At 43.7% G+C, this 25,042-nt stretch overlaps 1 protein-coding gene across 1 annotated transcript in view; it reads left to right on the forward strand.

Moving 5' to 3' along the window:
- Positions 1-25,042, forward strand: part of CSNK1G1 (casein kinase 1 gamma 1) — a 65,706-nt gene that overhangs the window by 13,450 nt on the left and 27,214 nt on the right. The window contains exons 3-4 of the mRNA XM_075505531.1: positions 631-700; positions 20,976-21,127. Of these exons, the coding sequence (XP_075361646.1) occupies positions 631-700; positions 20,976-21,127 (222 nt within the window). The remainder of the gene's footprint in view (positions 1-630; positions 701-20,975; positions 21,128-25,042) is intronic.

A 25,042-nucleotide genomic window follows, 5' to 3' on the forward strand; every position in this document is an offset into this window, starting at 1 on the left:
GGTGTGTTGCAGACTTATCCTTTTTTTTAATTCTGTGTATAAAACCAGAATACTCTTGAGTGCTTTGAGATGTTTGACTGACACCTGCTACTGAAGGGGGAGACTTCTTCCTGTGTTTTTACCAGGTATCTGACTGCACTGTAGCGCTTGCTGCAAGCAAGATTGTAGTTTTATACAACTGTGGTCTGACTTAAAACACAGATATATGACTCAACATTTTTCAAAAATATAGGCTAGTGACCAACAAAAATACTGTGGGCAACCACAGCCTACAAACTGAACTTGGGACTTGATCTTTTGCAGCTTTGACTTTCCTCCTGCCAGTGTCCAGGGTCATTCTTTAAGGACCAGGAACTTTGTTGAACGATTCTTGAATTTCACTGCCATAAATGAGCTTTGTATTTAAATGAGGAAGTTATTTCTCCTTCAGAGTGCATATTGCAAGTCTTACTGCTTTTTGTTCTCTACTTATTTAAATGATGTCCAATGGTGAAGTCTGTTGTTAGACTTTCAGTCTAGGGTGTTTTATCTTGAAACTTGAAGCATTATGTATAGTCACAAATCTTCAAGTATAGGATAGAACTTTTTTCAGTCAAACTGATTTTAACCAAATTTTTTTTTCTGTTTCAGGAACCAATAAAATCACGTGCACCACAGCTTCATTTAGAATACAGGTTTTATAAACAACTTGGAAGTGTGGGTAAGTAAACCTACCTTAAGTTTATAGAAAGTTTGTGATTTCTTAAATCGAACATCGCCATCATATTTGTTGTGTAACTCCGACTTGAACTTACTGATCTGGGCAAATTATTTTAGCCTCACACAAGTTTTGGAAGAGATTTGGTCAGAATAACATAATAATGATACTGGGTAATTATGTGGACCTAGAAACTCAAGTTAGTGAGGATTGACTGATATGGGAAATACCCCATGTAAGTGTGTTTGTAAAACATAGGAACCTTTGATGGAGTGAAAGTTATTTATGCATAGAATGACAGATTTCAAAAAGGTGACATAAAGTCTTAAAATCTAGGAAATTGTGTAAGAAGCATAGAGCTTTTCTAATAAAAACCTGAAATACTGTTTTCATTGATATTTACTAAATCATGAATGTCCAAAAGCCCATGAGCTCAGTATCCTCTGCGTGACAGTAGTCTACCAAATATGAGAATAATATCACAGGATAAGCCAAAGGTGGTGGTTTTTTTTTTTTATTATTATTTTTTCTGGCAAGCTCTCTGATTTCCCTAATATAGGGCGTTGAGCTTATGTCTAATAGCATTTGGATTTTTCTTCCCTGAATTTATGGTTGCTTTTTAAACCTATATAGACTTTTAGCATGCACTGTTTCCCGTGCCAAGGATTTCCACAGCCTTGACTACCCACTGCATGAGGAAGTCTCTCTGAAGCAAAGGCCTTCTCTGCTCCTTCTGTGCCTTGGTCATATATTGGCCTTGGGTCTTAGCAAGTTTCCTACATTACTGTAATGTTTTTACACTTTCTTCTGATTTTATTTTTCCTGTTTTCCCTGGATGGACCTAGCTTCCACTTGCAGAGGATGTGCTCTCACATTACCAAGTTGAACAGAATGAAAGATATATCTGCTCTGAGCTCATAATATGCAGTGCCTGAGCAGTCGTCTTGCATTTTTTCTTTCTCCTTGTTTGAATTAATTTTTCTAATCAGTTTCCTTAATTTTGTGTAAGCACATCCTCTGGAGATTGGGTGCTACTGCACTCCTCGTTTTATGGCTTCTTTGCTCCTTATAGGATGCAAAATCTGGGATGTGGGAACCAAGTAAGTTGTCACTATTGGAAACACTAAAATACTGTTGTTAATTTTTTTAAAACAGGACTTGTCTACTGAAATAAGGTGCTATTTTCTATGTATTTTGTATTTTGGTAGTAGCATCTGGTACTGTTCACAAAACTCCTGATAGGATAATGTCGTCACTTAATTCCAGTTAGCTGTGCTTTTGAGACTTAAGGCATTTCTGCTGAAGCCTGCGTAGTAAATAAATCAAATGTAGGTTCACAGAATAAGTGAGGCACTTAATTCTGCTCTTCACTCCCTACTTGAGTTCTGTTGATGCTTGCCATCTCTGTGATACCCTGGCGCATGTGTCTCATGACACATGAATGAATCCCAATCTGCTTTTTCTACATCTGTCAGCTTTCCACCACTCTTTAAAGATATTACTGAGGAATTTTAAAACTGACCACATGTTGGGGGCTTGGTTTTATTTTGGTTAGATTAAGTATTTTTAATGGCTTTTCTCCTGTTCCTAATGAATCTAAACTTTTCATCCTACAACACTTACTCACCCACGCAGAGCATTTCTGCCCTATCTGATGCTGTGCACGCTAATGGAAGTATTTCTGAGTATGCTGCCATCAGACATGGAGATCTTGCCTTCCAGATCTCTCTTCCCTTCATTCTAAGGGGGGTGCTGACTGTCATCTCAAGCCTTTTTGCCAGTATTTGTCAAGAGACTGCTGAGAAGCCTTATTAACAACATGACTTTTATTTCTGTTTCTGTGTGGTCCCACAAGCATCGCAACTCCAGCTCTGATAATCTCTTGAATACCATTAGAAGCTCTTATGCTAGAGTTTTGCTAAAACAACTGGAAACAGGCCAGGAGCTCTGGTGGAGGATGAGCGCCACATGTCTGGTCTCTCCATGAAACTTGGAAGCTGAACAAAATAAGTTGTGTTGGAGTCAGATTGCCAGGACCAGGAAGCCTTAACTTGGTGTCTGCACGCCACGCTGAGAATTAGGGGAAGACCATCTGTCTGTAAAAACAGATTGGTGCTAAATATGTGCCGACTTTGGGGAAATAGATGGGTCTGTTCTCAGTGATGTTGTTAATGCCAGGCTCCCCTTAATGGTCCTTGCTTAAAACCTTCAACTGCTCAAACAGACAGCCTTGAACTTCCAGTAAGCAGGACTGTTACTTGAAATTATCGTGGACTCGCCAAATGAAGACTAGAAGTGTCCAAACCCATGGTGTGTATGACTCAGAGGAGAACAACAGTAGTGTTACATGTGACATACTGTTCAATAAATTAGCCAATTAATCTTGCCAAATAACGCAGCTGACTGTGAACCTCCCACCGTTAGCCTAAAAAGTAAGACTAGTAAAAGCATTGCTGTGATGCCGCAGTAGCAGCATGGTCCTCTTGTTAGTGCAACTGCTGTGTTCAACTGCATGTACAACCAGATGGTCTCAGTGAGCAGCGTCTCTGAGAAGTCAAAATTGTCATCACCTGCAGCATTTGGAGAAAAATGGTCTTTTTCCTAATGAGAAGAATTTTAATGGTGATTTCCTTTTTCCTGGATGTTCAGAATAAACATTTTTAAAGTATATTACTCTTGGATACTAATCATAGGAAAACTTAGGTTGGAAGGGACCAGCTTACCATGGATCAAGTAGGAACCTTCTTGTAGGATGTCTTTGTGTGTGTCGAAAAAGGTATTTCATCTCTGATATGTGACTGGCTGTGTCCACGTGAAGTTGGGACTAGGACGCTAACGTAGCCAAGCCTGGAGGGAAGTGTTTTGTGGCAGTCGGCCTTCCATGAGAATGGTCTTGGATCCTAAAGACTACAGAAAGCTTGGTCATGACTTGCTTGCAACGTACCAGATCTAGAAGCGCAACCTCCAAACTCAGGAGCTTAAAGGTTTTGTGCATCAAACCACCTGCAGAAGCCCAACCAGTGTTGTTAAGGAGACACAAAGTGCTCGATCAGACTGGTAGGACAAGTGCTACTTTTGGAGAGAAATCTGCAGCTAGCTCTGTAATGCTGACTTTGGAGTCTGGTCATGCAGTATATTGCACAGAATACTTTTGGGGGGTTTTTGCCCCAAAATTTTAGAATAATTCTACAGTTCAGTGCTCGAAGGATGTATGCCGGTATCGGTTACCTGCTTCACTTGTTGCCATCATCAAAAACTAGTGAAATTTGTCTTTTTTTTTTTTTTAACCTATTCAGTCTATTTTTCCATTTTCCTTGGTGTATTTAAAGGAAGTAGCAAATAACCCAATAATCCATGGCTCTGTCAGAAGTTAATTCCTGGGATCGGCTTCTGTTTGAGATGTTTCCGTGTGAACGGAGGAAGCAGCGTGGGTGTGTGATAGTTGCCTCTTCTGTTTGCAGCTACTCTGTGGCGTCCTGTGCCACATGCTCCATCAGCATCAATGTTTAAAGACTTTCTGACAAGGCACCGAAGTTGCATCTGTTACCTCCCATCAGCACCAGCTTCTTCGTCTGCCATGTGACTCAGATGAAGATCACTAGTCAGCTTGGATTAGCTGAGGAGAAGACTGGATTTCTTGTGTCTCATACATCTTAAGGCATATTTCACACTAGGTTAAGATATACTGGAGCGGTGAAAAGTTTGATAAAGGGATCTAAACTGTATGAATGTAACTCTTTTTGGTGCTTCTCAGAATAGCTCAATACTGGTGGATATATCAAATGTATTCAGAATTAGCTAACAGAGATAGTCCTGGGTCAGAAGTAACCAACTAACAGACATCTCTGATCTGCTTCTGCAGGTAATTGATGCTACCTCTGATGTTTCAATGCTTCCCTGTAGTAAGAGAAACTAATAGCTCCCCTATAATTTCCTACCTTGCCCCTCTAAATGGAGGGATGTTTGCTTATAGAAATGGGTTTTCATGATTTTTCCTTGAACTTTTCTACACACACCACACCCCCCCCCCCAAAGAAGAGGCAAGAGCCTGCTGCACAGTGACCATCTGCTGGTTTCTTCTGTCTCACTGTAGAATTAAATATTTAATAATCTAAAATAGCGTATGACTGTTTTAACTTAATGTAGGCAGTGAAAAAAAAAAAGCAAACTGCAGGCACAGAGTCAAAGACCTGATGGTCAGTCCGTAGGGTGTCTCAGGAAAGGATGAGACAACCTTTTAGGTAGTCTGGGATACGATCCGTTTGCTGACCAAGATAATTGGAGTAGTTTCAACAATCTCCGTGCAAACTAGTTGTGTTACTCTGTCATCAGTCCTGTAAGATGCCGGTGTCATGCTGAACTGTTTCATGGTTGCCCTTTGTCGTAAAATGCATGTGAGCATGCACAAACATCCTGACATAGAATATTCATCCTGGCCTGGGCTATTCCCAGGATCTCGCTTTACTGGTGGTGGCACAGTCAGTCCTGAATTTTTTTCTTGCTGGATAGTACCTACCTGTGTCTGAACATGAACAGCACAGCTAGCCACAAGAAGTCCAAGTGTGATGGGTATTCCCCAAAATTAGGCTCTTGCTCTATGACCTTCTTTGAGGACTGGCTGTTCCAGGTGTTCCCCTCCTCCTCAAGACTGGTTCCTCAGCCGCTGGGCTTCCCCTTGCTCTGAGGCTTCGTACAGCTACTTGAATCTGCTGCTTCCATACCTCAAGGACAAGAGGAGCTCCCCCTCCGACTTGATGGGATGCTTTTACATCTCCTAGGGCTGCCAGAAGCAGTTCAAGTCTCCAGCATGTTTCCAGTGTTGGATTAGTCACCTGAGCTTGTCATTTGTCCCCTGTGCTTGAAGTTTGTGGAGTAAAGGCCTCGCTTCTTATAATTCATAAAAAGTCATGAATAATCAGACCCTACAGCTTGCAGGATGACAAGTGGAGGAGCTCCATCCCCACTGCTGGCTGGCGTTTGAATTTCTGGTTCCCCATAACTATTGGGGTGGGGAAGCTGGTGTTGGCAGAGCAAAACTGAGTTACTTTGACCATGGTCAAGCAGACTCAGCTCCTAGCTCCTAAGATGGTTGCATTTCCTGGACAGTGTACCAAAAGGCAAAGCGTTTTGCTTTGCTCAAGTTGCCCCCTGCTCACCCCGCAGCATCCCAGGACCCTCCTACTTGGTTTGGGGTGAATAAAGCAGTTCACACATTGCAGGAGCCCTGCCAGGCCTGTTGGGCCACCTTCAGCAGCTGGGTCCTGCTGGTGGCACACTAAGGTCTTTGCGATTGTATTGGCTTTGTCTTGTGGGCTCTTTTTGCTTATTGACCTGGTTTGAGGACCTTCAGCAAGAATGGTCTTTTTTTTTTTAAGGCTGATTCCAGATTCTCACCTTTGCCTCAAGTTAAAGTCTCCTACAGACTTCACAGGGGAAACGTCTTCCAAAGTTTTAATTGGAAACTCATGTTTTATCAGCAAGCAGTGCCCGTATTTCCCAGTCTCTGTTTCTTGCTCTTCAGCAGCCTTTGGCTTGAGCTGCTCTTTCCCGTGCGTAGTGTGGACATACAGGAGTACATGGCCATGCTTTTATCTCTGCCTATCCCATCATTTGGATTTTTGGCTGCAATCTGCCACAGCTTCTACAAGTCCTTTTGCATATGCTGGTGTTTTCAACCAGCTAGTTTGAGTTGCACATGGAGATACCAGCCTCTCCTGTTGACTAACTGCTCTGATCAGGATCTGGGCTGCCAATGGGGGTTGTGTGCAGTGCTGCTCAAGCCTGTAGTGTGAGAGGTGGATCCTACTGCTCTCAGCTCTAGTAGAAAACACTTTAAATGGGTTTTAACTTTGTGAAGCCTTTTAAACTTAAGACACTGCTATGTTTCCTGCTGTAGGAACCTCTGTATCCTTACTCCGTGCCATAAGCACATCTCTCGTCTGCTAAGTGTTTAACATCCCTTTGCCAAAGGGAAGCTGAAGACGCTGTTCATGAACACTTCCAGAAAGCTGTTGTGTTCCAGGGAAGAGAAGCGTAACAAAGCTGTCTGCACGCTGGGGCTCTGGGCTGCCCTGTCTTTTGGGCGTGGCAGCAGAGCCCACGGAGCTGCTCCACATCACTTAATGTGCTGCAAGGAGGTTGGCTGGATGCTGCACACACCTGCCTGTGCAGCCATAAAGCTGATGCCTCTCCTCATCCAGCTGCTGTCATATCCAGTGGATCTCACATATCCGTGTCTGCAGAGCCTCCCAATGGAAATGGAAGCCAAATGCTGAGACTTTAAGACAAGCTTTGTCCGAAAGCTTTTTTTTTCCTCTCCAGCTATGCTGGTTGGAGGGGAAAAAAAAAGACTTCTTTCTTTCTGTAAGCCTTGCTTTGCTGAGAAGTTGAGGCAAACATGTCTGCTGCGTTGATGTATACTTGCAAAGCTTTATTTTTTTTTCCCAAAGTATGTTTGTCTCCTGAGCTCTAAGCCTTTTCTCAAGGACGAAGAGCCTGCTGTTGCATGACCGTTACTGTATCACTCTGAGCCCAGTTCCTCTCTCTCAGGATGTGACCATGGCTGAAAAACATCTCCACGCAATCAGGAAATTGCTCTTTAATCTTGTGCTTCCACACAAATAAATAGTTTCACCGTGGTCCTGGGAAGTATTGACTTTCCAGCAGTGACCAGTAGGTGTATAGGAATGATTGGGGGTTTTTTGTTACTACATTTCAAAGCATCTCTGGCATCTCTCCCCTGCGGTTGTTAATGCCATACGTAATGCCTTCCCTATAAGCTTTGCCTTTGGAAGGTAAAATGGACTACTGCTTATTGTCAGGTTTCTTTTGGCTGCGCTGAGCTGATGATCGAGTTCCTGCATAGTGACAGCTTCTGCCTGTGCACATAGTGTGAAGAAGTCATGCATTTTTGGTTCAGTAGTAGTTTATTTTTATATCAGCTGGTAGATGAGTCACACCTTCCCCCACTCCTTCGCAATCCCACCTTGGCACATGTGATTCATAGCAGTCCGGTGTCAACATGCATTGAGTTTCATGCAATAGCTCTGTAGCCAGCACTCATCCCCAGGATGGGTAGGTGACATTGGCAAGTGGATGTTAAACGTAATGAGCCTTTATGGTGTCGTGGTGGAAAGCAGGAGAGGACTCTGATATGCTGGAGAATCCCAGAAAACTGAAAAGATCTCTGCTCTCCCCAGCCCACGCAATAGATGAATCACAGTGTACGAGCCAAATATACTGAGTCAGGGAGGGGTATGTCATTACATATAGAATATAGATGGATTCTGTGGTTTTGTTTCAATTCTTGCTCTGTAAACAAGTTCACCTCTAATGAAGTATGGAGTCTGTGTGTTTACTTTTGGACCTCTTTCTGTTGCACAACTCACTGGAGCGAAGCAGTCTGTTTACTTGTCAGGAAGTAGGACCAAGGAAAATGAAGGTGGTATAAATAACTGAGCATTTTACATAGTCTAGTCAATATTTGCATATATGTTTTTCAATGTAGCTGAGCTGTCTGCTACTCCATACTGCGTATTAAGTTAGCTTTTCGGGATTGCCTATGTTGAGCACATTTTTCTCATTCTGCTCTTGCTTTACTCATGACCTGCTGCACACTTTGTATGTACTGGTGTCCTTTCTGAAGAAATTCTTTCCATGCCGCTTGCACAATGCTGTCATTCATGTAGCAATTAGGTAGGGGTCATTTCGGTAAGACTTGTTAAACGGATGGATGTAAACAAGTCACCGTGGTGGAGCATGCTGCCAATACCAGCTATTTCACAGGGAACTCCCTGTGCACAACGCTTTTCCCCAAGGGAGCTAGAGTAATTCAAGGCCACGTAAGTCAGGGTTAACGCAAGATGTCTACACCCCTGTTTAATTAAGGAGTGCAAACATACGCATTAGCTGTTGCTGTGGTCACTTTAATCTTCAGAAATCCCACTTGTATTTGCCACCTTGGAAACACTGCCGTGGCCGGGAGTTGAACCAGCAGAAGATCACCCCACAGCAAGGTGCTGGTTTGGGGCGTGAGGTGCTGGGTGAGGATTGCCCCTCTGCACCCCAAGTGGATTTGTGCTGGCGTGGAGCAACACGTGGCCATCGCCTGAAGCACGTTTGTGTCCTGCTTCATTGTATGGAAAGGTTTGTGCACAACTGTCACGCTACAACACTCTGGATGAGCACTGCAGCCTCCTCCTTTGAAATATTTGGAAATATTTTAGAATGTAAGTGTTCAGTTACTATAAGTATTTAATAAGTGACTTATTAATCTGTGCAAGATGATACAAAACTGACATCCATTTGTACAGAAAGCAGCTTGCACCTTTGGGTCACATCTCGTGTTTAATCATTTTCCTACTTCAGATCCCTGCGATAGACCCTAGCGCTTATTTTAAGCTGTTGGGTTAATTTTCTAACAGCAAGGAAAAACTCTTCTACCTTCATTCTCAAATCTTGAAAAGAAACATGCCGTTGAAGATAGGTTTCAGATGCTTCAGCAAGGAGGCATGGTTTCATTACTCTGAAAATGGCTTTTTTGAAACAAAAAGTGCAACTTGTAGAGGTCCATCACACTTAGCTGCACCCTTCAAGAATGGTGATCAGCAGCTTCATTATAAAATCAGGGTAGTCCAACGAACTTTTGAACTTGAGGGATCTCTGAGTTCAGAGCTTTTGAATTGCAAAATAAAATGTAGTGGAATACTGTAGCACGCCCAGTTAAAGCCTGCCTGCTTTCAAAGCTGGCTTGCTGTTGATCTCTGGGGAATAATATTTTGCTATCTAAAAGTACTTGGGTTTTTTAATGTGGCAGTTCCCTTGTTAGGAAGGGCTTCCTGAATGTGCACATTTCAGCATCTCTTTTAACATCAGAAATTTTTACTTCCTTGGGCTAAATTTAGGCTGAATTGGATGCTATCAGATGCTTTTAAAGCAAGGCCATTAATATTTGAATATGAGATTAGGGCAGTTTCCTTTTTATATTTCAAAAAGTCTTCATGCATCTCTTACTTTTCCAGTATTCATTGCAGTAATCACAAATCAAAATCCACCAACACTGGGCAGCATGTGGAGGGGAATGGCAGGATGCTGGGAAGCTGAAAAAAAATGCCTTTCCTGCAGACACTTTTCCTTGAAGACTGACATGCCCCGTAACAGTGGTCATAAACCTGTAGCAGTCGGACTTATCTGAGTCATCCCAGATGCCTCGTTGGGTTCTTCTGATAGACAGCAGCGTCTGCTATGAGTGGGTTGTATGATGTGCCACTGGCCCAGCTGCTGTAAGGATCCAGCTGGGCTTGAGGGGAGGGATGGACCATTTAATCATGAAGGTCTCTCTGCTGCTTCTGGTGCTTTCTAGCAAACCCTGAGCTGAAGTATCTCGTGCTTGCTAGCAGCCCAGGTTGCACCTGGGACTTTGAGTGCCTGAGCCGTTTGAGTGAGGAAGTTAAAATACTGAAGGTTTGAAGATAACATTTGGAATTCAGATTTGGGAAGTATATGTTGAATAGAAAACCCAGTTTGATGATTAGGGCCACAATAATTAATAAGGATGCAGCAATCGCTTAGCCTTGCTGTTCTGCTTGTCCCCCTTTGCTAGCCCTTCTATGAAAATTTTTCAAGCTGTCAGGATGCTGCACATAGAAACTAACTGAGGTCTAGAGCTATAAAAGTAAATTAATTTTCTGGATAGCTGATGTGTCTGGTGTTGAGTACTGCCTCGATTCAAACAAAGCTGATTCCCTTTTTGAAGGTAGGTGCCTGATTTAGTGGGATCCCTTTCACATGTTTGTGCTTCCTAAGCACCAGAAGCATCCTATGCATGCTGACGGTATTAAGGCGCTCTAAACCTTAAAGAGAGAAACGTTTGAGCTGTGCCAGGGAGGTTTGACGCAAATGAAGTTCTGGTACGTAGGACTACCCGCCTCCCAGACCAGCTATTAAATGGGTTTTGAGTTTGCCCTGCCTGCTATTCAAAAACCTCCTCCCATCTCTAAAAGATAAGCCATAGACTCTGCCCCTGAATCTGTAATGGATCCAGCTATGCCAGAAGAACTTTTGTGCAAGCTCTGCCCTGGGTGGAGACTTGCAGTTTTGTAACAAATTTTCTGTCTGAAAGTGGCACAGTTTTTTCCTTCAGAACTCTGTTCCTACCTTCTTGTACTCAGCTATCTTAAGGTGAAACAAAGAGATGATACCTGAAGGTAGTATCTTATTTAGCATCTCTGAACTACTGTTTTGCAGTAGTTCTATTCCCCTGTAATAGGGGATGGGAGGTTTTCCTTCAGGCTGGAAGGACCATGTGGGTAACACTTTCCTGCCAATCTCTTGACTTGTTGTGGAAAGCTTACATGTGTATGACTCTCAGCATCCATCACTTACTGGTTTGATGCTATTGCAGGAGCAAATGCCTATCTCGTGGCTTTTTAATCAGTGCTCCTGTTGGGTCCTGCGCTGATGCTAAAGCAGCTTTGATGGCAGCACAAATCATTCCTGCTATCAAGCTGCCCTCCCAGTAGGACCAGCATGAGTGTTTGTGGGGCTGAGCTGCACCCATGGCTTTGCAAGCAGGTCTCAGCACAGCTGGGGGACGGCACAGAGGGTTGTATTGCCAGAAGTGCTGCCCAGATTGTCCCACCATGGTCTGGCATGCAGAAGCTGGCCAGCTTCAGCTGCCCAAGCATCATCTCACTCCTGAGCACCCAAAGCAGGGGCTGTTACCCTTGTGTCTGATACCGTTGTCTGTTTTATCCAGCTAAATTGGACCAGTCTGATCTGTCATCCAAGACTCAAATGCCATTGGATCAATGGTGAATACCGCCTGTATGTGCCAGTTTTGCCTTATGTCACTGTACCGTCCTGGCTAGAACAACTCCTGGTCACTGCATAGAGATGTGGGTTGCAGCTGAGCTGTAATTCAAGCTCTCAAATTCCCTCTGCATTACCATCATGGCAGTTTCACCCTATTTTGTAGCCGGCAGGCACACCATAAGCTTAAAGTATCACTTAACTCGCGCTATAGATTTTTGGTGTGTGGATGGGGAGGAAGTAGGGAGCCAGTAAGAGCTTTGCTTCCAGCTGACAGTCTCCAATGGAGATGAGCTGATGAAGGGCAGGTGCCACCTGGGACTTGGTGTGATCAAATCAAAATGTTTCTCTGGACAGCAGAGGCGCAATTCAGCAGAAGTCTTTTATTGTTGCTGCTTTCTTAGCATTTTTCATCTGCCAAGAAGTAGCCTCTTCCTTGGCAGTGCTTCTGGAGTTAAATGTGTGTGCTGCTGAGCACTCTCTTGCAGCCAAGAAGTTCTGTTGTTGATTTTTCTTAAGCTTCTTGTAGACTATACCTGTGATGTAATTAATATGCATAACTTGTTCTCAAAGGAAAAAAATGCAGTCACAGAGCATACCCTTAGTCATCTCAACTTCTCTGTTATCTGGTTAAAACATAGAAGCCAAAACCTGCTACTTACTGCCCTTTCAGCAGCCAGAGCTGACCCAATGCAAGAACTGCACAGCCAGGGAAAACTGAACAGGAAACAATTTCTCTTTGGTATTATTCAGCAGAACTGAGTTGGCCATCACAGGTGTGATCTCACTTTGTACTGACTGGCAAAACTCACCAGGTGTGGTGACCTGCAGCGTAGCAGGAGCAGGAGGCCATGTCTTTCTTGCTAGATCCATCACACAGAAGCCATGATCCCAGCTGCGAAGGCTGCCGATAGTGCCTGGCTGGTTGAACAGCGTGGAGCCAATGTGTGGAGCGACGTACGCCTTTAAACTGCGAAGCTGAGCTTGGAGGTAGAAAAGCAGCCTGGAGAGCTGGTTCACGATGTGGCTCTATTTTAATTACACAAGAGCTTTTTGGGCAAATTCCATTGCCTTCAGCAGGGTGCTGTAACCCCTCACTTAACCCTCAAGATGTTAAAAAAACTGCAGCACTGCAGCTTCTCACACCTTTCAGCAAAAACACAGGCTCTGCTGAGTGCACAAAGAAACCCAGAAAGCAAAGCAGGAATAAGTACAAGAAATTAAACCTTTTGATATTTTCTTCCACACTTGTCCTTGTATTGCAGGTGTGTGGGAGAAGGTAGATAATTAAGCTAGAACTTAAGCTAGAACTTTTTAGGGTAGTTTAAAGTAACTCTTCTAAAATTATATACTGTTTTGATCCTTCTCTTAAGGTGTTGTTTTTATGTGCCAGCTGCCCTCGTCACTGGAATGAGAGATTGTTGCAAAGGGTATATTGATATAAAATCCAACAGTATGTGGAGATTTGAGTGCAGTCATTTCCCTTGAGGCCTAGAAATGTGAATTCAGTCTCCCAAAACTTGCCAAAAACCCAATTTATTGTGTTATGCTTTATTCTTTTGACTTTGTCAAGAATTGAAACAATTTCACTTGACTGTAGTTTACTCACTACAGCTAAAAAACTGCCTGTGAATGGGTGTTTCTGGGTAAATTTCCCAGATTTTGCAAGTCTTCCTGCAGCTTAACCTTTCCAACTAGGGCTGATTCTCCCCCCAGTCTTTTTTTATTTTTATTAATACAAATGTGAATGTCCTCTTGGTACCCTCTCTGAAAGTGCTTCTTTCTTTGTGTATGTGAAGAGCTGTTTAACAGAGTCAAGCCATGATATCAGGCAACTAGCTTGTACAACTCAAGGAAAATGAAATGCCACCCCATTTTAATAACACAATGATCGTGAAAATTGTTTTTCTGCAGCTGAAGTAAAAACCAAATCGTTTGGATTTTTACCAGCAGCAAGAACAAATATGTTCTTCCTTCTGTCCTTCTCATGTCTGTTTTTCTTCTGTTCCTTTTCCCATACCTTTTTTTTGTAGATTCAAATACTAACAAGCTACTCAAAACACAGCAGGGATTCAATACATCCTGCATATCCTGAGAAGATGCACAAAATATGCTGGGTTTCTGGAGTGAAGCTGGAGTCTTGGAGTCTGTGTGGAAGCCATGCTTTACTCGCAAACTCATTGGAGATGAGAGTAGCTCTGTCTACTCATGGCTTGTACACAACTGTTGTACCATTGTGTGCTGAGTGTCATCTCTTCCCATTAAAAGCTTGGCTTGCTCTGCGGTCATCAGGGGAGAAGGTATTGATCCAGTGTGTGACATTCTCCCTTGCTTTATTTCCAAGTACCTCTTGGGTTCAGAGAGTGTTTGAGCTGTGCCTCTTCCACATCCAAGGGCAGGGGAAGTGCCTTGCTCTACCTCTCCTCCCTCTCAGCAGCAGCTCTGCCCCTTTCTTGCCCACTGTTGGGCTTAAGCAGAAAGTCCTGCCACAGCTACTCCTGCCAGGCAGCGATGCTGGAGCATTTAGCGTTTGCTAGAAGGGAGATGATTCATTGCCTGATGATTCGAAGCAGGAAAAAGATGTTGTGAAAAGCTGGCAATGGAGAGCCGAGTGTCTGGCAGCAGTTAGAGCAAACAGAGCAGGAGGGTGTTCGGGAGGAACATGAATAAGAGGAGCTCATAACGATGCTGTAAAAGGGCTGCTGAGATGCCATCTGGAATAGGGCGAACAGTTATGGAGGAGATACCTAGAATAAATGGGGCTGGGAGCAGAGGAAGCCAGCACAACGGCAGTCGAGGTTTAAGGGGGTGGCTACCGCAGCAGCCCTCTCTGCTGCTTTCCTTTCTGGGCTTTGGGCAAGGGAGAGGAACAACTGCGACTGGTTTTTGCTAAGCGATGCTCTGCTGAGTGCCCCTTCTCCCAGAGGAGCCAAAGCTGACGGTGACCCAGCTGCCTCCCAGGCAGCATCATGGGGAAGCAGGCAGGAGACAGTGGGATGCTGCAAGATGCTCTGGGCAGGTCCAGTTGCTCTTTACCCTGTTCAGATGAGTGAGAGAGAACTAAAGGTGAATCATGGGCTCTGAAACCAGAGTATCAAAGCTCAGGAGAGCAAGGAAATTATCCAGGAGCTTTACAGTCATAAGGTGGGCTGAAAACACTCGTGATTTCCAAGCAGGTTGGTCATCTCTGTGATCGCCATCAGAGCAGTGGCAAGGGAGCTGCTGCAGTGCCTACACATCCTCTGACTGCAGTCATCGCTGAGTCACAGCAGTGCTCTAGCCCCACTTCCGTATGTTGATGTTTTTGTGTGTGTGTTGGCTCAGCTTACTGCTTTTAGGTTTTTCCCTAATCTGATGCCAGTTCAAGGTTTATAAAGTCTTGGAGCAATTAGCAAGATTGTGGTGGACCCTGTGCCATCATCCCCTTTTCTACCTGCAACGCAGCTGCAAGTGAGTTGGTGCTAGAGTCAGAAATTGCATTTTCTGCTTGTTTTCCTTTGCATTTCAACTGCTGGGTGTTTTCTTATAACAAACAAGAGAAAATATTCTCAATTGCCCAAAATCTCTGTCCTTCCCCAAGCTCCTCCAGTTATGGTTGAAGGTGAAGGGCTGTACTGAAAAGCTTTTGCAGTCCTGCTTTGAAATAAGACATCTCTGAAACATATGCAATCAAATATTTGAAAGACCTTTAGGCTAACTTTATTCCAAGTAACAAACCTATCTTAACTTTTCTCCCCTCTTTCTATTTTTGAAGCAGGTTATTCAGAAACCTGAAGGTCAGAACGAGACTTTGTAATTCCAGCTCATAGACATAACCGGGTAGATTTAATAATAATAGACATAATTCGGGTAGATTTAAACCCACTATTATGGAGCATGTTTTAAGAGGTTAAAAGATGAGATCTTGGCCCAGTCCACGCTGATAGCAAAGCTTCTGTTTCAGCCAGGATTTTATTCCGATTTGAAAATTAAGAGAAGGGTAGATCCTCATTAGTGTAATCAGCTTAAATGGGTTGACTACTCTAAAGCAATTTGCTTAATTTGTTTGGAACATGTTTAATTTTAGCTATTGATGTTCAGCTCTTGCACAGTTGCTATTTATGCTGTTTATCGTGTAATTTTGTATTCTGTGATTTGTAAAAATAAACTTTCTACTCTGAATGAAAATTTTATGACAATCTACGTCCCATTCATCAGTGCTGCTTTAAAATTGTGCACAACTTTTTGTGCACTAATGCTGCTGTCATGTCTCTGCATCCATTTCTATGAAGAATAGTTCTTGCTGCTCACATAGAGTGTGTTTTTGCATTAAGCATCAGCTGTTTGTTTGACATTGGATTGCTACCCTCTTTGGGTATCTAATTTGGGGTTCCTCAGGAGTGTCTCCCCTCTGCAATAGACCTCAGCTTTGACGTCTGCATGAAGAGAGGTTATGAAATTATTCTGTAATTCTTCTTGAAATTGAAGACGTCAGCTTCTCTTTATTTGGCCACACCACATCTAAGGGCAGTGGAAACCAATTTCCCATGGGAGCAAAAAAAATTGGTGATTCAGAAGCTACCAGTATCATTCACTTTTCACAAGTTGTGGTTGTCTCCTGGTGATTTGATGTATGGGGACTTGGCTTTTGCACCTCCACTGATGTAGGTGCCACATGGGGCTTCCTGCACTTGCTACCTCGTCTCTTCTTGGCTGTACTTTGGGCTGCTTGCTGTTGCACAAGGTTTATTCATAGCCTCTCATGATGCTCATATACAGAGCATCAGTACATATTCTGTGCCACAGCAGATGGTTTCCGCTTTCCGTGCCTTCCACGCGGGGCAGAAGCTGCAAAATCAGATTTCCCTTGGGCATAACCTTTGATTGGCATCTCTCTGCCAGTCGCCATTTCATAACCAGTCCTGGAAATAGCTTTGGACTGTCTGTAAGACTTGTATGTCTGATGCCTGGACTAACATGGCTTGTTGGAGTATACTGGATGTCTGACAAGTTATTAGGGCCATTAGTCATGCTATAAAGCATGTGGCAGCAAGACAGCACTACTTGAATCAGCCAGGATGCTTGATCTTGAGATGGAAATTTCCTGAAAGGTGTAGTTCCCTGGTGTTAATCCAGCTCAAAAGAAGCTCTCTCCAAGAGCAGTGGTCCTGCTGTTTGTTACTGTTCCCGTTCTTGCATTCAAGCTTTTTTGGGGGTTGATCCAACTTATTCCTTGGCCATGTGAGCTCAGGGAGGCAGTGGGACACGTGAGGGTGGAGTGAGGATGGGACAGTCCCTTTTGGTGGCAGCCTGCAGGAGCAGTTAGGGTTTTAGCATCTCAGGAAACCCAAGGCCAGAGTCGTGTGGCTGCACAGGAGTGCGGTGGAAGCAAAGTCTGAATTTTTGGCTTTGATGTCTGCATTTGCTCTCATTCCAGCCACGATGCTTTAATCTCCGAAATGCTATGCTAGGTTTTCACTGTGCTCAGCTTGAATTTTTTCCAAGACATTGCACTGCTGAAATAGCAGAATTTGCCTGTGGATTCCAGTGCAGTGGTCAGTCTGTGTTTATTGGGGTGATAAACTTTCCACAAGAGCAAGGGTGGAGCAGGGCCTTTTACGTACAGTCAAGCCAATCACTCAGCAGCAAGACTGAAGCCATTAAGCAAATTCAGATGATTTCTGCTTGCAGCAACGTCCACTGTAATAGGCTGCTTTTTCTCCAAAGGAGAACCTGCATGTGTCATGCCTGGATTTTCTTGCCTTAATAAGTTGGTCGTGTTTAATGCCATGGAGAAATTCCTTGTTTAGATGTTATTTTGTACATTAATTGCATTAAACTGATCATGGTTTATATTTCAAGTGTTGAGTTGTACCTTCGAATCCTCAAGAGGAGACCTCTGCTCTGCCTGGGGCTTTTCATCCTGCACTCTTTGAATCCAGAACTGCTCATCTAGGACAGACTTTCACAGCACCATGGCTTTGACCTTTTCAGTCCCTTGCCGACACAATTGCTCGCCATTAAAAACCTCAAGTTCAATTGCCCAGACAAAAGATAATTTTCCTCAATCAATCTCTTTTGTTGGCAACGTCCTTCTTAAGTATTTACAGATCTACTGGTGATATTTGTGGAGTTCCTGTGGTTCACCAATGGACTCAGTGGGACCTGGAGATTTGTTGCTGAAATAGAGCCAAGCTACATCCTGAATTATGCAGATGGGCTGTGATTAAATCAAATTTTATGCACATTTTCTTAGGCTGCCCCTTTTTACTGTTCATAAGAATAATGGGTCCAGAGATGCCTGTATCTCAAGTTTTCAGAGAAGCACCCTGAAATCATCTAGCCTCATCTGCCTGCTTGGATCCTGCAGGCATCAAGCCTTAATATTTGCATCAAGCTTACAACTTCTCTTTGGAGCTTTGCCCCTTCCTAAAACGATGCTAAATGTTGACTTGTGTTGGAGTGAGCTGATGTTGCATTACCCTGTGTCCCTCCTAATTTTATTTCAGTAACCAGTGTGGAGCTGAGGAGCCCTGGCTTGGGCTGGGAGGCTCTGAAGGGCTTGTCAGTGATGCTCCTTTGGGTCTAGCATGTGTGAGTGATGCAGCCTGGGTCTGAAAATGAGGTGTATGTTACAGGATTTTTATTCTAGCAAAGCCAAGAGGTAAGCTCTTGACTGCAGAGCTGGCAGCATTGCTGCTGACAACCCTCAGAGAAAAATCGAACCCTAAAAATATGCCTGAAACTAATAATGTCTTCTGTAGGCTGGCACTTAGGATGCTTTTTTTAATGTTCTTTGCTACAGCTTCACCTTGCAGGAGCTCCCACCTAGAGCAGAGCCTTCCTGAGGTTTAAAGCTGAGAATGGTACTCCACAAGCTCATGGGGTATTCTTGGCTCATAAGGCTTTGAGTGGGTAAAAGCTAACTCAAAGCGTTAGGACCCCAAAGAGCGCTAAATAGTTGTGTTGCTTCCTTTCCTACATGAAATCCCCATCTTTTGAGTCTTGCTGCAATTTATCTTCCTGGTTCTTATGTCCAGTAGGAATTTAATTTTAATTGCAATTCTCTCTCTTTACCAAGTAAGGCTGTAAATTTACTCCTTTCCCCTTGCTCTGGGAATGGGATTCTTCACCTTCCTTAAGAGCCTTTCTGCAATTTTATTCTCCCGTATACCTTAATTAGCACACTCCTAATCTGAGTGGTTTCCTTCCTGAGTTGCAATTTTCAAGACTGTTATCCCAGTGTAGAAATTGTGGTAGAAGTACTCACTGTATATATATCTTGAATTTATAATGGTCTCAGTTTTAAAGTTTCCATAGAATATTCTGTTATTCTCTTCTATTATTCTCTATTATTCTTCTATTATTCTTTAAAAAGTAGATATGATGATCTTGGTATTAGAGGTAATGTAGGTAAGTCCTCATCAGATTTTACTGAAAACTCAACAGCTCACCATTAGTTACTTCAAGAGCTATTGCAATTATTCAAGCCTTCAGCACTAAGCTGATGGCATTAAATTATCATTCATGTTGGTTTGGGGATACTTGAAAATGTTTTGGAGCTGCCTGGGTCACATCCTATCATTGTTTGGCTTTCTGAATTGCTTCTGCATCAAACCATCCTGTTTTCTTAGAGGACTTAATTGCTATTAATGCTTCTTAAAACATGAAGCTCTCTTAGGAGCAGTAGCCTCCCAAGACCAGGTTGGGTAAATGTATTACATAAGACATAAAACTCCAGTTAGACTGGGAATTCCTGCAATACTCTGTAATATCTCATTAATGCATCCTGATGACTGATATCTAATATGGTTCGCCAAGCATGTGAGTTAATGAGATTAAAACCATCCTACAGTAATCTTTGTCAAGCTGCATTGTGTTGTTTTTGAGTAATATATGGGAGCATAAATTCTGTAATATTTAAGCTTTAGTAATCTCAGCGCCACGTTTGTTGCATTGCTGGCAAGTTGATGAGTGCCGTTGGGCAGATTAATGAGGCTTTCCTAAATCTGTAGTTGGACATAAAGTTATTATGTTGCTGATATGCTCCAGCCTTAGTCTTTCCCTGTTTTACTGCGTTGACCTGTGCTGGGCTAGGCTGCCTGAACATGGAGCAGATACAAAACCATGCAGTTATACACGCAATTTAATTCTGGTGTCTGACAGTTAGTGAGGGTTTTTTTCTACCTTTAATATTGTTCTCTTATGTAAATATAGGTGTGTATATGCATTTACTTAAAACATGCCATAAAGTTTATAAACACTGTCCTTTGAGGTCCCATGCTATATAATTTACAGACCTCTGCGTGACTTTGTGAAAACAGACTGCGTATATAGTAGCACTCCCTGTACTGAGCCTTTACACTGAAGAGCAGGATGTCATACCTTCGTGTATTCAAGCAAAGATGTTTTGACATAGGACAAAACCCCGTATTTCAAAACAAAAACCCTTCCATTGTGTTTTGGAACTGCTTATGAGATGTAGAATGGAAATACTTTTTTTTAAAAAAGTGTTATACAGTTTGATACTGATGCTGGGATGCTGAGCGCCTGTGTTAGATGCTGATTAGAAAAATTTGCAGTTAGCCCTGCACTGAATTCCTCCCTGTATGGGCTGGTCTGATTTTTCTTTTTGACTAAAAGGTAATTCAAGGAGCTCTGTGCAGCTCAGTGAGTGTTCAGACACTGCGGCTGTTTTTTTCCCTTTTCTTCTGGTGCCTTTCAGAAAGCTAATCCACGCAAAAAGCCACTGTCAGCTGAGTATAAATATTGCGTACTCTTGCTGAGAAATCTCTTGCTGAGTTGTTAGGTGGGAAGGGTAGGCTCTGGCTCCTACCAGTTGGGTGTCGAGAGTTTTGTGTGTGACTTGCAGCAAAATGGTTTGCTCATATGCGTAATGACTATGATTGCTTATTTTTACATGGTGATAGGTCAAACTTTAAATCTTTGCTCTTTTTTAAAGGAAAACATTTTTTTTTTCCTTTCTCATGAGTATAATAAGAGTAAACTTTGTGTAAGGTTGTGCTGAAAAATGACAGCTGTGTATTCTCTTGGTTGAAAAAGCAGCCCTTTTTTGGACATGCCTCATTTTCTGCAAGGGCTATTATCTTCCTAACTGCTCAGACGAGTGCCAGCCCACATTTGGGGTTGTAATCTGCCTGGTGTTTAGTGCAACATAGGGAACTCCATGTTTTGTTCCCTAAGTCCAAGTGTTTAAGCTGCCAAAGCTAGATGCTTTCATGTGGTCGTGTTACTGCTTTGAAATCCATTTGTCTATTCAAGGGTGTAGCTGAGCAAAGCCTGCACTGATTTGGCCTTCAGTTCATTCACAGTGCATGCTGAAACTTATTTGCTTGCTGAGCAAGATCAAACAGAAAGGACACTCGAGAGGTAAAAATAAAGGCTCTGCCCAGTGAAAGATTTACATGCAGGAGGAAGGGTATTAACATTGTCCCGTTGACTGATTTCAATTCTTTTCATATTCTTCCAGCTGAAGGGCTTCCCCAGGTGTATTACTTCGGACCGTGTGGAAAGTACAATGCCATGGTACTAGAGCTGCTTGGTCCTAGCTTGGAAGATTTATTTGACCTCTGTGATAGGACGTTCACTTTGAAGACGGTATTAATGATAGCCATCCAGCTGGTGAGTAACAGTAAGCAGGGCTCTGCCCGGCAGCCTCCATGGTGCCGACTCGCGTTTATGTCAGTCCTGGGTTAGCTGAAGGATGGGGTTGGTACAGTGCAAGGTTCAGGGGTGTATGTTGGTTGGAGAGAGAATCTCCTTCCATCATAGAATCACAGAATAGTTTGGGTTGGAAGGGACCTTCAAAGATCTAGTCCAACCCCCCTGCCATGGGCAGGGACATCTTTCACTAGGTCAGGTTGCTCAAAGCCCTGTCCAATCTGACCTTGAACACTTCCAATGATGGGGCATCCTAACTTCTCTGGGCAACCTCTTCCAGTGTCTCACCGCCCTCATCGTGAAGAATTTCTTCTTTATGTCCAACCTAAACCTGCCCTCTTTCAGTTTAAAAATGTTGCTCCTTGTCCTGTCCCTTCAGGCCTTGGTAAAAAGTCTCTCTCCATCTTTCTTATAAAAGAAAACTTCTCAGGTTTGAGAAAAACTTTTGCTTATAAAGGGAAGGTGAATTTATGCTTATGAGTAAACTTGCTTCTTGCGTAGCAGAACCAGTGAAGCTGGATTCCTATGGACTTGCGTCCTGTGTCCCCTACGTGCCCCTGCCCCAGTATCTACTCCAGCTCCTTCCCTCTGTTTGGACATCCCCCAGAACATCTCATTTCTTACCTGCTCCCTGGGACACAGGGAGCACAGCACACTCCCACACTCCTACCAGTTTTACTGGTTTGGTGCTACCAGGCTGCTCATAGACTGAAACCTCTCAGAGTGATGGGAGCTGATCTCTCCTTAGCCAAAATACTAGCATTTGTGGTCTCTGCCTTGGTCAAATTTGGTCAAAATTGGCCAATGGGTTTAAATGACTAACAGTTGGAAAATAATAGATCTATGGGCAGCATCACAGAGCCCCTAATTTGCCTGAAAAGGAAAGGAAACCAAGCTGAAAGTGGTAGCTTGGACTTGTGTTTGCGTTAAAAGTGGACAGCGTGAAAACTGAACGTACTGAACATGGTGAGTGAACTTCCACAAGTTGGTAGGGCCAATCAGTTATCATTTTAGTTTGGCTTTCTGGTTTTCAACCTGTGGTCTGCGGATACCTAAGTGGCACAGCAGAGGTGGGACTGTATATTCACGTTGACAGATCTGTGGATAGAAGTGTCAAAGCGAAGAGAAGATGGTAAGGGAGTGAAGAACACAATCCTTTCTAAATAAACTGAAGTTTGCCACAGTGGAATCTCAAATGGAAAATTGAGGTCACAGATGCAGAAGTTTGAACAGTGCCTGTCTGGTACTGGGTTCCTGAAGTTGTCCTCCTGCAGCTGAGTGGTCTAGTTTTGTTGGCTTTGAGTGGTCCTTCATCAGTGGAAAACCACTTTATAGTATTGTTTTTGGTTAAACCAAGTGGCATCAGATAGCAAAGCCTTGGATATAGCTTATATGACCTTTTGGTCTAAAGATGTAAAATGTAAAGATGTAAATTCATTCCCATGAGACCGCTGGGGAAATCAAGATTGTCACAGCAGTGTCCGTCTGCCTTTTGCCAAGACTGAGGGTTGCAGGTTAGCTCTGTACTTGGAGGGTCTTCACTGGCATCATCTGCTGATCTTGTGACCTTAACCAGCCTTCCAACTCACTGGTACCAGTTTGAAAAACGGATGCTTAGGGTGATGCAGGGGGACACCAAAAGCAGTCGCAAATGGAGGATTTGATGTTCTCCGAAAGGAGAAGGCGGTGCTGCTCCTTTTTCCATGGGAGATGTTTTAGGACCTTTCCAATCTTCTCAGGAAGATTACATGAGTTACCAGCTTGGAGTGTATGCATTTAAGGAGACAGATGTAGCATCTTCAGATGTGCCCCATCTCCTTCCCTGGGAGGTTTCCTGGGAGAAGGGCTCAGCTGGTCCTCGGAGACATGTTTTCTGAAGGGGCTGGCACTTACTGCTCAACTGGAATGAAAACCCTTTGCTCCAGCCACAAGGCTTTGGGGGAAATTGTCTTGGATTTATCCTAGTTCCTACACTAAATCAGTGAAGTCACTGTGTTATGCTCCAGTGTCAGAGACACATCAGAGAATGAAAGTTGAACTGCCAAATTCAATGGGTTCACCTCCATAAGTTATGTTTTGCTCTTGCTTTCAACCAGCCAAGCCTGCTTAAGCTGCTGTAATTCTAACCACAGGCGCGAGGAGACATAAGACTTCACTGCCGGAATCCAGTGCATTGCACGAGCAGTTTCTCTCCTCTGATGCTTGACACGCCTGTTCACAAAGCCTAATGTCCAGGGAGTCTTGCAAAAATGTGAATGTCCTGGTACCACCCAGACAGCAGAGAGGAGCACCCTGCCCTGCTGTAGGGAGTGAGGGACAACTCAGCATGTTGCAGAAAACTGCTGCTCCAGTTCCGTTCTCACCAAAATATCATCAAATTATTGGGCTTTTGTAGCACAGGAAGACCACCCAAAGGTAAAGCAGCGCTACTTGTTTGGGAAGCCCCTCTGCAGCTTGGGGCTTGGGGAGCTCCCAGGAGATGACCCCGATGCTGGGAGTCACCTTTGCATTGCCTCTTCTGCCTTGATCCCCTCTGGAGAGGGACAAAGGAGAGATCTGCCATGGATGTTTTTGCACATGTTGGAGCAGCAACACTGGCAGCAAGGGTGCCCTGAGCTAGTGGGATATTAAGTGTCCACCTCTTTGTCCCCTAGATCTTTCTCCCCTCACTTGCATGTAATGATCCGCATGTCTTTAGGAGTGTCCAGCCCCTTCTCTGCTGTTTGCATGGTTCCTTACCCTTGCCTGCCGCAGGCTCAGCCCGACAGCAGCCAGCTGCTGCTTTCAAGGTCCCATTTAGTTGCCTTCTCCCCCTTCTCCCTCCTTAAGCCTGACCGCTGCTGCAGCACATCTCCAACACATCTACATGTATGCTGCATGCTAAAACTAGGCAGGAACTTTGAATGCAGTGTGGTGGCACTTGATCTCCTTTTTTTGTGTGTGGTGGTCAATTTTTAACCAGAGGCATCCCTGAAAGATGTCTTTTCATAAGCATACATGCTTGGCTGATCTTACTTAGCTTGACAGGTAGCAGTATCTCAGGACTGGGGTGGATCCTTTAACTCTACAGAGGTTAGAAGAAAGAAGAGCCCTCTAGGAGAAACAAATATATCATCATTGTTTTACGGAGTGTTGCTTGTGATTATGGGAGAATCTAAACGTGGTTTTACATCAGGAAGACTCTCCTGGCTGAGGGAGATAGAGACTGGATGATAATGAGTCTTCAAGGAAGAAGGAGAACCCATTTTGGAGTCTTTTCAGATGAGATGATACAGTAGGAAGGTCTTCCTCGGCAGGGGGATGAGCCACGCAGCCCTCAGGTTTGTCACTAGGCTTGCATGTTCTTCTGGTAAGCATGAGTTGTGTTCAGAGCTGTGGCAGCAGCTTATCGAGCACAGCTTGAGTCGAATCAGAAGTGCTCTTACTCTAATGCACTGTTTCATACCTCTCAGTGAAAACCTGCATTGAAGGAGTTCTCTGCTTTTCCATCCCCGGTGGAAGTTTTCCAGCTCTGTTACTTCTGCAACTTGTGCGTCTCTGATGCTTCACGTTGCTCTGCTAGGAGCATCAAACTGGAACTGCTACCTCCATCCTCCGTGTGCAGCTGAATAGATCGAGTGGTTGACGTTTCTGAACAAAGCAAAGCTTGGCAATTAAAAACGTTTTCACTAACATGAGTCCCTAAAGCCCATAAATCTGAAGTCACCTTAGGGCTTTGCAGAGCTGACTCGGTGTTTGGGATGGGGGAGAATGTTTTGTGTTCTGGCTTCAATTTTTCACTCTTGGCCAGATCCAACATGTGCAATGCTCATTGAAAACTCAGTTTTGTCAGGAGTAAATGTTATTTTCACCCTTGCTTTAAGTGCTTGCTGTCAG

Source organism: Mycteria americana, chromosome 6 (genome assembly GCF_035582795.1).
Source record: "Mycteria americana isolate JAX WOST 10 ecotype Jacksonville Zoo and Gardens chromosome 6, USCA_MyAme_1.0, whole genome shotgun sequence".
Lineage (NCBI taxonomy): Eukaryota > Metazoa > Chordata > Aves > Ciconiiformes > Ciconiidae > Mycteria > Mycteria americana.